This window comes from Leiobunum rupestre, chromosome 2 (genome assembly GCF_980474605.1).
Source record: "Leiobunum rupestre chromosome 2, qqLeiRupe1.1.hap1, whole genome shotgun sequence".
In the NCBI taxonomy this organism is placed as follows: Eukaryota; Metazoa; Arthropoda; class Arachnida; order Opiliones; family Sclerosomatidae; genus Leiobunum; species Leiobunum rupestre.
In genome coordinates this window covers 33,730,055-33,743,068 of record NC_143385.1, presented here as the reverse complement: position 1 = coordinate 33,743,068, position 13,014 = coordinate 33,730,055, and the positions used below count along the sequence as shown (strand labels likewise).

At 35.3% G+C, this 13,014-nt stretch overlaps 2 protein-coding genes across 2 annotated transcripts; both read left to right on the top strand.

Annotated features, from left to right (window-relative positions):
- The first annotated feature begins 3,323 nt into the window (after positions 1–3,323).
- Positions 3,324–4,419, top strand: LOC149957390 (uncharacterized). The gene is made up of 3 exons (XM_090167013.1): positions 3,324–3,831; positions 3,887–4,046; positions 4,416–4,419. Exons 1-3 carry the CDS (start codon positions 3,324–3,326, stop codon positions 4,417–4,419), a joined length of 672 nt encoding a protein of 223 aa, XP_090023139.1.
- Positions 4,420–5,450: 1,031 nt separating this feature from the next.
- Positions 5,451–6,689, top strand: LOC149957389 (uncharacterized). Its single transcript, XM_090167012.1, has 6 exons — positions 5,451–5,708; positions 5,762–5,971; positions 6,023–6,133; positions 6,229–6,371; positions 6,431–6,646; positions 6,684–6,689. The coding sequence occupies exons 1-6, from the start codon at positions 5,567–5,569 to the stop codon at positions 6,687–6,689; spliced, it is 828 nt and encodes a 275-aa protein (XP_090023138.1). The 5' UTR covers positions 5,451–5,566.
- Positions 6,690–13,014: the final 6,325 nt, after the last annotated feature.

The following is a 13,014-nucleotide window of genomic DNA, read 5'->3' as shown; positions in this document are numbered from 1 at the left end:
TTTTTAAAGTTCATTTTGGTTCTGTACATGTTTCAATTTAACTTTTTAAGTTTATTATTCATTTTTCTCACTGAACGGTTCGCCTAAAGCTTTATTTTATACTGTGATAATTTATATAGTTAAATTGTAATTCCAAAAGTAAGATTTGCATTGAATTCTCCGAATGTTACTGAAGGTTCGCTGTTTTTATAGTTCATTTTGTACCTGTACATGTTTCAATTTAACTTTTTAAGTTTATTATTCATCACTCTCAATGAGTGGTTCGCCTAAAGCTTTATTTAATTTTGTTATAATTTATATATTGGATTTGGAATTCCAAAAGTAAGATTTGCGTGTAATTCTCCGAATGTTAGGGAAGGTTCGCTGTTTTGAAAGTTCATTTTGGACCTGTACATGTTTCAATTTAACTTTTTAAGTTAATTATTCATTACTCTCACTGAACGGTTCGCCTAAAGCTTTATTTTATACTGTGATATTTTATATAGTTAAATTGTAATTCCAAAAGTAAGATTTGGATAAATATTAAAATTAAGCTTCGAGAAACAGTAATTTCTAGAGTACATTTTTCATCCGATAGTCTTAATTTTTTTAAGGAATAGTATTAAATGGCTTAGTTTTATTTTGCTTCTGATTTAAAAATTAATTTTATTGTTTTTTTTACATTTGTATAAGGAAGGTTATTTAATTTTTTAATTGTTTAGTTCGAAATTTATTTTGTTATATAAAAATTAAATAACTCTATAAGTTTTGTAATTTATATGTTAACTGCTGATACTTGCAGAGTTCATGTTATTACAATCAAATTGTACACTTGTTGCTGGATTTTTTCCATTATCTTGTATTTTAATGTTTTGAATAAAATTTTAATATCAAGTTTGGCTTTTTAAATTATTTGTTCAGAATACGATATCCAATGAACGTCCTAGTTTCATCCCTATTGAGCCATTATTGAACCAAATTAAAGGCCGAAAGACATCCAGGGGACGACCGCCGTAATCGCCGTTGGATGTCCGAAAACTCGTCCCCGGGACGTACTACGGCTATAGACAAACCGGACATTTGGACGTCCTTTAACCTCCAACCGACGTCAACCCCGGATTTTGGGATGTCCTACGGACGAAGGCAAGATCCGAGTGTGACGTCTATCGGATGTCCATAGGACGTGTTTGTGTTTGCTGGGTAGGTAATGATACATTGCTTGATACGGTAGTTGTAATGTTACTAGGTGTACTGATCAGCTGAGATTGAATAACTGGAACTTGTATCGAGCCTTTATTGAAATTAGATCGGTTTCGAGGAAACGTGTCAATTTGTTAAATCCCCGGAACTACGTTGAAAAGACTTTTAGGGTTCCCATTTGTTTATTATAAATTTTTTAGAACATTTTAAAATCATAAAAAAATAGATATTAAATGCTTACCTAATTAAAAAGACAACAAAACAATAAGTGTTAAGGAGCATAACACTAATTTGACTGAAACATTTACGTCAAAAATCTGTTCCTTCATTTAAATGTTAATATACAGTAATTGCTCAGAGTGTAGGTGAAGCTGTTCGTTTTTACAAACTTCTACTCCAAATCGCCGCTTGATAATTTGCATTTACTGAATGTTGGTAAAGTGCAAACCTTTCACGGAGGTACCTGACTATAATTTTTTGACCTTTCTTCAGCCTAAATTAGTCATAACAAAGATCGTTTACTGACCTTGCATACATTTTACCAGTAAACTTAAACTTTCAAGTTTATCGACAAGATCGTCTTCTAAAATCCAAGATTTCCCTAATGTGATAGCACTCTCTGCAAGGCGCCGTTTTAAAGGAAATATAACCTCACCGCGTTCTTTATGGAAGATCCCTGACAATTTCAGTCACTATAATCTATATTAAAGTATAAGTAGAGGAACAATGAGAGTCCTGGAACACGGGTTGAAACATAAGTGAGGTGGGAAAGGGGTGTATGTTAAAACCCGTAGAAAAGCAACATATGTTATTTTGTGGTAGTTTTTTCGATAGATAAGATAAAATATTGATAAGGTTCGGCTTGTTTCTCTTTATCTCACGATATAAATATAGTATGGAGTAAGTTGAGAATGTATTCAAATGATGTAAGTTGTAAAGAGTGATATGTTCTTGTTAACCTAGGTGGGAGATGAGGACCGGGTAAATCCACATACGGTACAATGAGATAACTATATCGCGTGGTGGAGGTGTGGAGGGAGGTGCGGAGAGGTGTATGTTAAATTTGCATAGATTTTTGCTTGGTGAGAGTTCTAAATCAGGAGAGGCGGAGGTGTACGTTAAATTTTCATTTGAATTTTTTGCTGGATGAGAGTTCTAAATCAAGAGTAGTTGAGCGTTAAATGTCCATAGAGCTGGGCGATAGTTCGAGACCAGAGAGATAAGTTTAAAAGATAAGAACTTGATAACGCGGGTGTGTATTTACTACGAGATAATACTGAGATATAAGACGCGAGCGCGTCGGGAGAGACAATAATCTGTCAATTCGTTGATATTTGACGCGACCGATTCCCTAAAACAATATGTTAGGTGTTTTCTCCCATGGTGGAGGTGGGATTGAGGTGGAGTGAGGTGGGATTGGGGTGTATGTTAAAACCCGTAGAAAAGCAACATATGTTATTTTGTGGTAGTTTTTTCGATAGATAAGATAAGATATTAGAAGAAGGAAAGTGAGGGTCTGGCTCCGAACCCGGGTTCGGGTTTGGGTTCGGGATCGAAATCCGGGATTTAAGGGATGAAATGGGGGTAAAATCATCGAAAAGTCAATGTATTTAGGGTATTTCTCGCGACGATTTGTTTTCCCGTATATCAACATATTGTGTCCAGGCCAGCTTGTTCATTTATCTACGCTTATCTCGAAAGATACTTGAACGTATATCTTATCAAGTTTAATCGTACGGAATAAGTTGAAATGATGTAAAAATTGATAACCTAGGCGGCGCGTGCGCAGATTCCCCGGGGGACGCGGTTAATTTGAATTGAAGTGTTTTGACGTCATGGAATATTTGTTGTTAAAGTAGAATGGAAATATTTTTAAACTTCATTTTAATAGCATTAACGCGTAAGTAGTACTTAAATATGCTTAACACTTGAACCTATCTCACGAGTATTTCAAACGAATATTTTAAGTATGAGAAACGTATTGTTCTCAAATGATACTTGAATATACTATAAAAGAGGTTGTATAGCGTTGTAGAGGGTCATTCCACGGTTAACTGCGGTAGCTATATTCAAGATGCCTAAAGCCCAACATATTTGCCCTACGTGCGCGAAAAGTTTCGCTACCAAGTCCTCCTTAAATCGGCATGTTAGCATCTTTCCGTCCACCATCGCCATACCGTCCACCTTCACCTAGTCTGCTTCAAGAAATTCAACTGGAATCTACCCATACACAACCATCTACAGCGGATTTACCCAACAACCCAACGCCATCACCTGTTCCCGCCTCATCAATACTTGATGAAACACCACCAGCATCTTCAAGTATGGTCCAGGCCTTGAATGATACGTTAGCATCTATCCGTTACAATGCTGAAGACTATGATATTGATGCGGGGATGTTTATCGGACGTTACCGAGCCGCTTTCAGTAAATTTATAATGGAAAGACTCACCAGTAAACGTGGAATTAAATGGTTCCTACTCGTAAGATCTGTTTATATGAGACCTTTAGGGGGTGAGGAACAAAGAGCGGAAGTACGACCCTATTTCCGGAGCACTATGCAAACAACATTAACGCCCGATGTCATTGAAAGCCAGCTGAATGAATGTCTTGAAACAATACAGTCAGCAGCGGAAAACTTTGAAGCGACAGGTATGTACTAAATATAAAAGTTATATTTTGAACTAAAACATTATATTTTTGATAGGATCGGGTTGGGTAATTGACCGTGTTCTGTATGTAGAATTAAATGTAGCATCTTACCAACCGTTGCGAGGGTCATCGTATATGGAACTACCTGAAAAACTATCTCGACGTCGTGCGATTCTTAATATTAGAAACGAAAATGATGAGAAATGTTTTCTCTGGTCAATTTTAGCTAAACTTCACCCAGTTTATAAGTTTCATCACCCTAACAGTGTTTCCAAATATACACCTTATGAAAACGAACTTGATACCACTGATATATCTTTTCCTTTCAAATTAAACGCTACGGAACTTAAAAAATTTGAATTAATGAATAATTTATCAATATCTGTGTTCGGCTTCTCGGGAGATATATTCCCTCTTTACGTAAGCTCCAACAAGTGTGGTAAGGAAAGGGAGGTTGATTTGCTATACATCACCGATGAAACTAAAGATATTGACGATGGGAATAGACATTACTGTCTTATACGAGACCTAGGAAAACTGTTACAGCATCTAACAAAACACAAAAGTACAAGTTATTACTGCAGGTAATTTAATTTCCAATATATTAGTTTGCAATCTACTAATTATTTTCTGTATTAGAATGTGTCTTCACCGATTCAGCGGAAACAACGCTGAACAGCGACGTGATGCGCATATCGAAGAATGCGCCACCCACGGCGTCCAAAAAACAGTTTTCCCTACCAAGAAGAAGACGCTTTATTTTGATAAATATGAGTGGACGGAAAAAGTAAAAATAAAAATTATTTAATTTAACTCTTAATGAAATGAAATTATTAGGTGCAGTATGTATTTTACGCCGATTTTGAAGCAATCCTACCGAGAGTTCAAGGATGTGATCTAGATCCCGATTTAAATACCAGCAAAGTAAACATGCACATCAGCTGCGCGTATTCGTGGGTGCTTGTTGGACCTAACGGTAAGTTATCTGTCAAAATTCCCTTTTAGATATATTATAAGAGAATACTTATAGGTGTACCTGTTCGAACCGATTGCTATCGAGGTCAAGATGCAACTCGAAGATTTCTGGAGTCTATTCTGGAATTAGAGACGGAGTTGATGGAACTCATTGAAACCAATGTACCATTGATTATAACCCCGGAGGAGGAGGAACAGTTTCAAGCTGCTACGCTTTGCTACATTTGTCAGAAGCAGCTAAATCAGGGAAATATGCCCGCTGTTCGAGATCATTGTCATTTCACTGGCAAATATAGGGGGCCAGCGCATAACCTCTGTAATCTTCAAAAGAAAGTTCCAGAATTTATCCCTGTTTTCCTTCATAACCTTAGCAGGTGATTTTATTAAGTTAATTAACCAGGAAATAAACCTAATAATAATAATAAATCTTCATAGATACGATTTACATCTTATATGTCAGGAGATTGGTCATTTTAAGGAACAGACACTTGACTGTATTCCTTCCACTAGCGAAAATTATATTTCACTCAAACTAGGTTAAATATATTTAATTATGAATTTAACCTTAACAGTAATTTTATTATTATTTTTAGGGAGATTTAGGTTTTTAGACTCTTATCGATTTCTAAGCGATAGCCTCGATGCTCTAGTATCTAATCTCGTTTTGGAAGGAGCCAGTAAATTTCAGATTGTTAAGAAATATTTTGAAAGTGATAAAGTTCAACTGCTTTTGCGGAAGGGAGTCTACCCGTACGAGTATATGGACGATGAAAAGAAATTTGACGAGACGATGCTGCCACCTAGAGAAGCGTTTTTCAGTTCATTGAAAAATCAAAATATTTTAGAATCTGATTATTTACACGCTCAAAATGTTTGGACAGCGTTTAATATTCAAACATTAGGTAAAATTACTATAGTATAAATATTTCAAATCTCTTAACCTTGGTTTTCGTAGGGGAATACACCGACCTCTATGTGAAAAGCGATGCGTTACTCTTAGCCGACGTTTTTGAAAATTTTAGAACATTATCTATAACTCATTATAAATTAGATCCCGCTCACGCTTACACCGCACCAGGTTTAGCCTGGCAAGCAGCTTTGAAGATGACCGATGTTCGCCTCGATCTCATACTTGATATAGATCAACACTTATTTATTGAAAAGGGTAACGCTTTTTGATATTTTAAATATTATTGTATTTACATTGAATTTTTAGGAATTCGAGGCGGTGTTTCAATGATCTCAACTCGCTATTCTGAAGCGAATAACAAATATATGCCCGACACATATGATTCGTCTAAAGAGAGCAGTTATATATGCTATTTAAGTAATTTACATTTTTAAAAAAATATATATATTTTTTTTTATTTTAATTATTTTAATTTTAATTGTATTAATTAACTTAATTTAACTTAATTGAAGATGCTAATAATTTGTACGGTGCTGTTATGTGTGAACCACTACCGCTAGGCGACTTCCAGTGGGTTCAGGAGGATGATTTGCAAACACTCTGTGAAAATATTCTGAGTATTCCCAATAACGTTGAAAACGGATACATTTTAGAGGTAAATAACAAGTGTTATAATTATTGAATTATATTTTTAAAGAATCGTTTCCTTTGCAGGTGGATCTTGAATATCCTCCAGAGTTGCATGACTTACATAACGATCTCCCAGTAGCGGCGGAATCTAAAGTTATTACACGTGATATGCTATCTCCATACTCCAAAGATCTCTTAGGAAAATTAAATATTAAGGAGAATCAAAGTCTACCAAAACTTCTTCCAAATTTAAATAATAAAGAGAAATACATAGTACATTACCGCAATTTAAAATATTATGTAGAATTAGGTTTGAAAATAACCAAGGTTCATCGAGCTCTAACCTTCACTCAAGGAAAATGGTTAGAAAAATATGTTAGATTCAACACTGAACAGAGGAAATTATCCAAGAGTTCATTTGAAAAGAATTTCTGGAAACTAATGGTTAACTCTGTTTTCGGGTAAATCAATTTAAATAATTTATTGCTGTTTTTTCCCTTACTTCATTTAATTCTTTAGAAAAACAATGGAAAATTTACGGAAGCATATAAATTTCGAGTTGATTCATAAACCAGAAAGAATGTTAAAAGTTACAAGTTCCCCGCAGTTTGAACACTTTACCATCTTTAATGAAGAGTTAGCCGGCGCTCATAAGAAAAGAGCTAAAATTGTTCTTAACCGGCCTATATTTACCGGATTCACCATTCTAGATTTATCCAAGGAGCTCATGTATCGGTTCCATTATGGATTCATAAAAAATACGTACGGGGACAAAGCATCACTATTATTTACAGACACTGGTAATTTAATTTAATATGCATTTTTTATTTAAATAGTACTAATATATAAAATATTTACAGACAGTCTAACGTACAACATTAAGACGGATGATGTTTATAAAGACTTTGAAGTTCATAAAAACCGCTTTGACTTCTCTGATTATCCACCTTCGCATTTCCTTCATTCTAATCAGAATAAAAAAGCTCTCGGTTATTTTAAAGACGAGACAAATTCGCAGTTAATTCAAAGCTTTGTAGGACTTCGTCCAAAGCTTTATTCTATTAAATTGTACGGGGAGTCTAAGACCGCTGAAGAGATAGAAAAGGAGTTGCGATTGGGGAAATCTTAAGAGTCAATTTTAAACCATAAAAAGGTTTGTAAGGGCGTTGCCATGAACGTTATTAGAAACGTCATCCGCCACGAAGACTATGAACGTTGTCTTTTTAATCAAGAAACCATGTCAGCCGAGATGATGCGTATAGCTAGTTTCAAGCATGAACTATTTACTTTAAATACTAGAAAACTTTGTTTATCACCAAATGATGATAAGAGATACATTCTACCCTGCGGGGTTCGTACATTAGCGCACGGTCATAAAGATATTGAAAAATTATAATGAATGCTTGTATTTATGTATATATAAAAAAAAACTGCTATTGCTATAAATTGTAAAAAAAATTATTTTATTGAATACATTTTGCACATAAACTCTTTAATCATTTTATCGTTTACATATTTATCTTTCTTAAACCTAGACACAATGTTATACATTTCTATTCCTTTACACCTGTTTATAGCAAAATAGATACAGAATGCTCCACACGTATTACTAGAATTACTCTGTAATTGATTAGAATTAAAAGTTACAGTTTTACTGTTTCGTTCAATAAAGTCATTAAATTTAAAATAATCTGGCGGGTTTCCAAAGGAATCCATGAATTCACAATTTTTATGTTTAGAAAAATATATTAGAACCCAGTGTTCTCCAGGTTCAGCACTCGTATCGGTATTTACAATAAATAGAGAAGGGAATATTTTTACGTATTTAGGTAGCTTGTCAGCCGCGAACACGCCTTGAAATATACTTTTAGTACTTAAATCTTTTTCAAGAATTTTAGTTATCTGTAGCGAATCCATTAATTACTGTAATCGAAAATCACGGTTCGATTTTTATCAATTTCAATCAAATTTTGAAACTCAGCGTAAATTAGAATGGAAATCGTCTCCGGTAACGGTTTTGCAAATTTTAATTCTAATCTCAGGTTACTGTTTTTTACAAGATGCAAGTGATTAGCGTTGTTATTAAGATCCGAGGTTAAATTGTACGCGAATAAACAATTTCCGTTAGGCTAATCTTCCCGACTTATCTGATTCCCTTCATCTACGTTCCACTGATTAGTTTGAATGAAAAGATTGCAATACGCTTGAATATATTGATTCTCCTCAAAGTTTAGAGATAACGCTTTATGAGGGACGCTGCTACCGTCAATGTACAATCCAATGCTTGATAAATTGAAATGTTGAAAGTTGTACGGGGATTTTTTCAAATCTCCTAGAAACGCTTTTTGTTCCACAAACCCGATAACAACTTTCTTGGGTGCTTGTCCGGTAAATAAATGATCTTGCACACTAGCCATAAGACCAGCGGGTATAGAAAATGAGGTGCACTCCGAACGAGTTACAGGATATTTAGCGGTTCCATATTGTAGCGCCTTGGCTTGAGTGAGCGATAGTTCCGGTATAACTTTAACTTTCCTCAGATAAAGGGAAGCTGATAAAATCTCCACTTTACATTTTACGTCGGAATGAACGCAAAAAGCTGCTCTATTTTTATCGAATTTAAATTTCAAATCAACCATATTTAATAAAAAGCGTGGTTGTTGACATAAATCAGTATGGACTACGCCTAACAAGTCAATCGCCCCTTTTTGCGCTAAACTCGCTCGTTTAGAGAAACCATCGTTATCGAAAAATGAATCGAACTTTCCAGGCGTATCCCGATAGAAAAGTGAACTCGTTAAATAACTTTTTTTCGCAGAATCTCCGAACGTTAATAAAGTTTGTATCATACTTTTATAAGCGTAATTTTGACTGGAAGGTGTTACTGATCTTTCATTAAGAGATACGTGGATGTCGCTAAAAAGCGAATGAAGAAACAAATTCTCGGGGGCGATATTGTCGGCTGGAGTTCCGGCGGCCCCACCCGCAACACCTGGAACCGCGGGTTGCGGTAGTTGACCATTATCTTTAGTTACCTTAACTCGAACGTGCAGCAAAGTTTGTGAAAGGTCTATATACGTTTCAGAGTTACCGTTGATAGAAAATGTAATTGATGCGTTATCAACTATATTTGATATTGGATTATACTCAACCCATTCTCCACCAATAATCGAAGATTGTGTCATAGGTACTTGAAACAAATCTAGCTCGGAATTTATACACTCAACTGAGTGTGGGTGTAAAAGGGACATTATGAGAATATATCGGAACGTTTAGGGAACCGTCCTTTCGCTATCCTGCCTGCTGTTGAAATGGCGCTTTTCGACTGAGTTCGTTTCCTTTTATTTCCGGAACCCGTCATTCTTTTAATATGATCCGTAGCTGAAGATGTTAGTCTCATGGCTTCATCAGGTGCTGAAGCTAAAGTTTCCCTTCCAGCGTTAATAGAATGCGATTTAAGCGCTGTTTTAATTGGGACTCCGCTAACAACATCGGTCGCTACTTTCGCTCCGGTACTTAAAAGTTTTTTTCCCAAGTAAGTAGCGCCTTTCTTCAGTAAAGGTACCGCGAATCTAAACGCTGAAGATAATATATTTCCTAGTCCATGTCCTCTTTGCACGGCTAAACCTCTATATACAGGTATTCCACCGAAACCAACCTGGTTTAAATAGTAACTTTCATAATCAGTTCTTGAAGGTGAATATTCAGACCTCATGATGTTAACTGTTCGCTCTCTTAAGCTAGAATGAAGGTGTATCCGGAATGATTAAAGGTTTATAGTGAAGTCCACATTTTACGGGGTTTAAAATGTAATACAACGTGAGCTTTTCCACTATGAAACTGTATTGGCTCACCTAAATCATCTGTTATATTAATCTCTATAGTCTTAATATTATTACACACGACTGGTAGGTAATGAGGTTGTGAAAATATTTTTGTAGTTGTTTTCCCATTAGACTCGGCTTTCTCTTCGACGCTTATGATTCTTAATAGAGGTGCTAAACTATCCCCAACAACGCTATTTTCAACCAGATCAGAATAAACGAATAAGGAATGTAACCCAGCGTTCATATCAACTGGGTAGGGGGTTATCATTGAATTTAAAATGGTGAAATCATTATCTCTTCTATCCTTAAAACCTAGTAAAATCGATAGATCGGGGCCAATTACAGCTCTGATTTTCGGTTGCAATTTAACTTTAATTCGATTAGAATAATTTAAATAAGCGAATGTAACTTGTTCTTCTTGGTTGTGGACGTTCATAACATGTAATAGTTCTTCCGGAGTTTTATAAAAACCCGCGGGAACTTCAATTATTTTATCATATTCGAGAGGGTCTTTAACTGGAGGGTTATCAGTCATTTTATCATATTCGAGAGGGTCTTTAATAACCAATAGATTAGGTTTTCGAACGTTATGCCATGTCCGAGGATAGCTTATTTCCGCTAACCCAACTTCGTACTGCTCCTCAAATCTTAACGGTTCAGCTAAATACGTTCGAAATTTACCAACGCTATTATCTTGGTAATATAATGACGAGGAATCTGAAGGTAGCGTTACGTAAAAACTCATTTTAAATCCACTTCTTGTATCCAAGAATTAAATGTTCTACGCGGCCGTCCGATTTTTTCCTCTTTTTTATTACTTTTTCGATTATGAAGTAACAGTCTTTTAAATCTCGACCAACAATCTGAACCTCCTCTCGATAGAATACTCCTAAAATGGGGTTAGAATTTAAATCCATCAGCTTATATACAGGTGGGTCACGTGGCAGTCTCTCAGCTATTTTAAACAATTCTGTAGTAAAATTCGGGTTATATTTCTTATCGAAAATTGATAAATTTCTACTTATTCTACAAATATCTCCAATTTCAAACGCGTATGTTAACGGAGGAGAAAAATTTACCGAACCGTAAAGATTTTTCCATATTTTAGCAGAGTTATCTAGAGTAACTTCCGCGGGTTTACATTTAATTGATCTGTGATAACTATTGTTATAAGCGTTTATAATATCATCTAAAACGTCGATATATTTAAGGGTGTTATTCTGCGTGAAATAGCGATATAAACGAGATTTAAAACTTCTAATGAATCTTTCAATAATGGACGCTTTCATTTCTGATCGGGTAGCGAAAAATTTAATGTTCCTTCGTTGTAATTCACTCTGCACTTCTTGACAGACAAATTCGTTTCCATGATCACTTTGAATTCTTTTCGGTTGACGGCCTTTTTCAAAAACGTTACGTAACGCTTCTAAAATTGTAACACCTTTCTTATTTTTAACTGCTACAGCCATAGCGTATTTGCTAAATATGTCGATAATACATAATACGTAGCGAGATCCTGAATTATATTTAGACAGCTTCTGAAAATCTGCCAAGTCCGCTTGCCACTGTTCGTCAATTCCATAAACAATAGTTCGATTTCGTTTGAATCGTCTTCTAGCAGGTTTATGCAGCGTATATGTATCCTGCTTTATTAGAAATTGTTTTACTTTTTCCAATGAAACCTTTTAACCTTTATGTCGAGCTGAATTATAGAGCGCTCGAACTCCAGCGAATGACCCTGGGTCTGCGGGGTTAGTATAGATCTGCTCAAGTTCTTTCTCCATATTGGGTAATATTTTGATGTAATGGCATGTAACGCCAAAAAAGGAAATTAAATAATTCTAATATTATAATAACTATGATAATTAATACAGCTGTGATAATTTTCGGTGATTTTGAAAATGATTGTGATAAATAGGCTAAAAGTCCTAAAGAGACCATTTCTGTACAACCTTCCATTGTAGGCTTATACTATGAAATGAGAACAAAATTATAATGTTAATATATTTTATTTAGTATGTATCCAAGATCTTAGAGGACTAGGTGAAGATGATGATAACATTGAACTACTTGGTGGTGTATGAAATACAGCGAATGTTTTTAACAGTGTCAATCTTACAGGATTTTTAATTAAACGTTTTGAAATATTTGACTTATGAATGCCCTCGTAAAACTCTGTAACTCCTATAGGATCAATCGCTGTTCCAGGCGTTTTTCTCACAGCGTCATACAAAAGATCGATTATATTAGATCCTCCAATCACTTGTCCTCGAATAGAAAGCTCTCCTGAGTTAGCCCATCTAATATATCTCGGATCTTCCGTAGTCGCTCGGTATAATGAAATCGCATCACTAACATAAGTTGCAGGTAGAGAATAAGATATTTGCGCGAACCAGGTTTTAGGCCGTTCAGAGTTTTCAATAACGGGAGAGATTTGCTCTTTACGTACGTAAGTTAACCGTCGTTGGAGAGTTTGATTGTATAATGCTAATTTCTCTGATTCGTTTAAATCTGGATTATCTAGAATAGATTTCATTTCATCATCGAGTGTCTTCTCTTTTTGAAGTTCAGGTGTTTCTTCTGTTTTGGAAGGTGGAGTGTTTTTTAATCTCTCCATTACATCTACAGGTACTAGAAGCATTTTTCGAGCCATCATCGGTTTATAGCTCGGCTAATTGCACTTCCGGCGACTGAGCTAACGATAGATAGCAGTGGCGCTAATAAAAATGGAAGAAAACCACCTTTTTGTACCAGTATCTTTCGTCGTTTTGATATAGGGTTCTTCTTCGACACGTTTCGTATAACCGCGCTATGTTTCTTTAACCGCTTACGATGACGTTC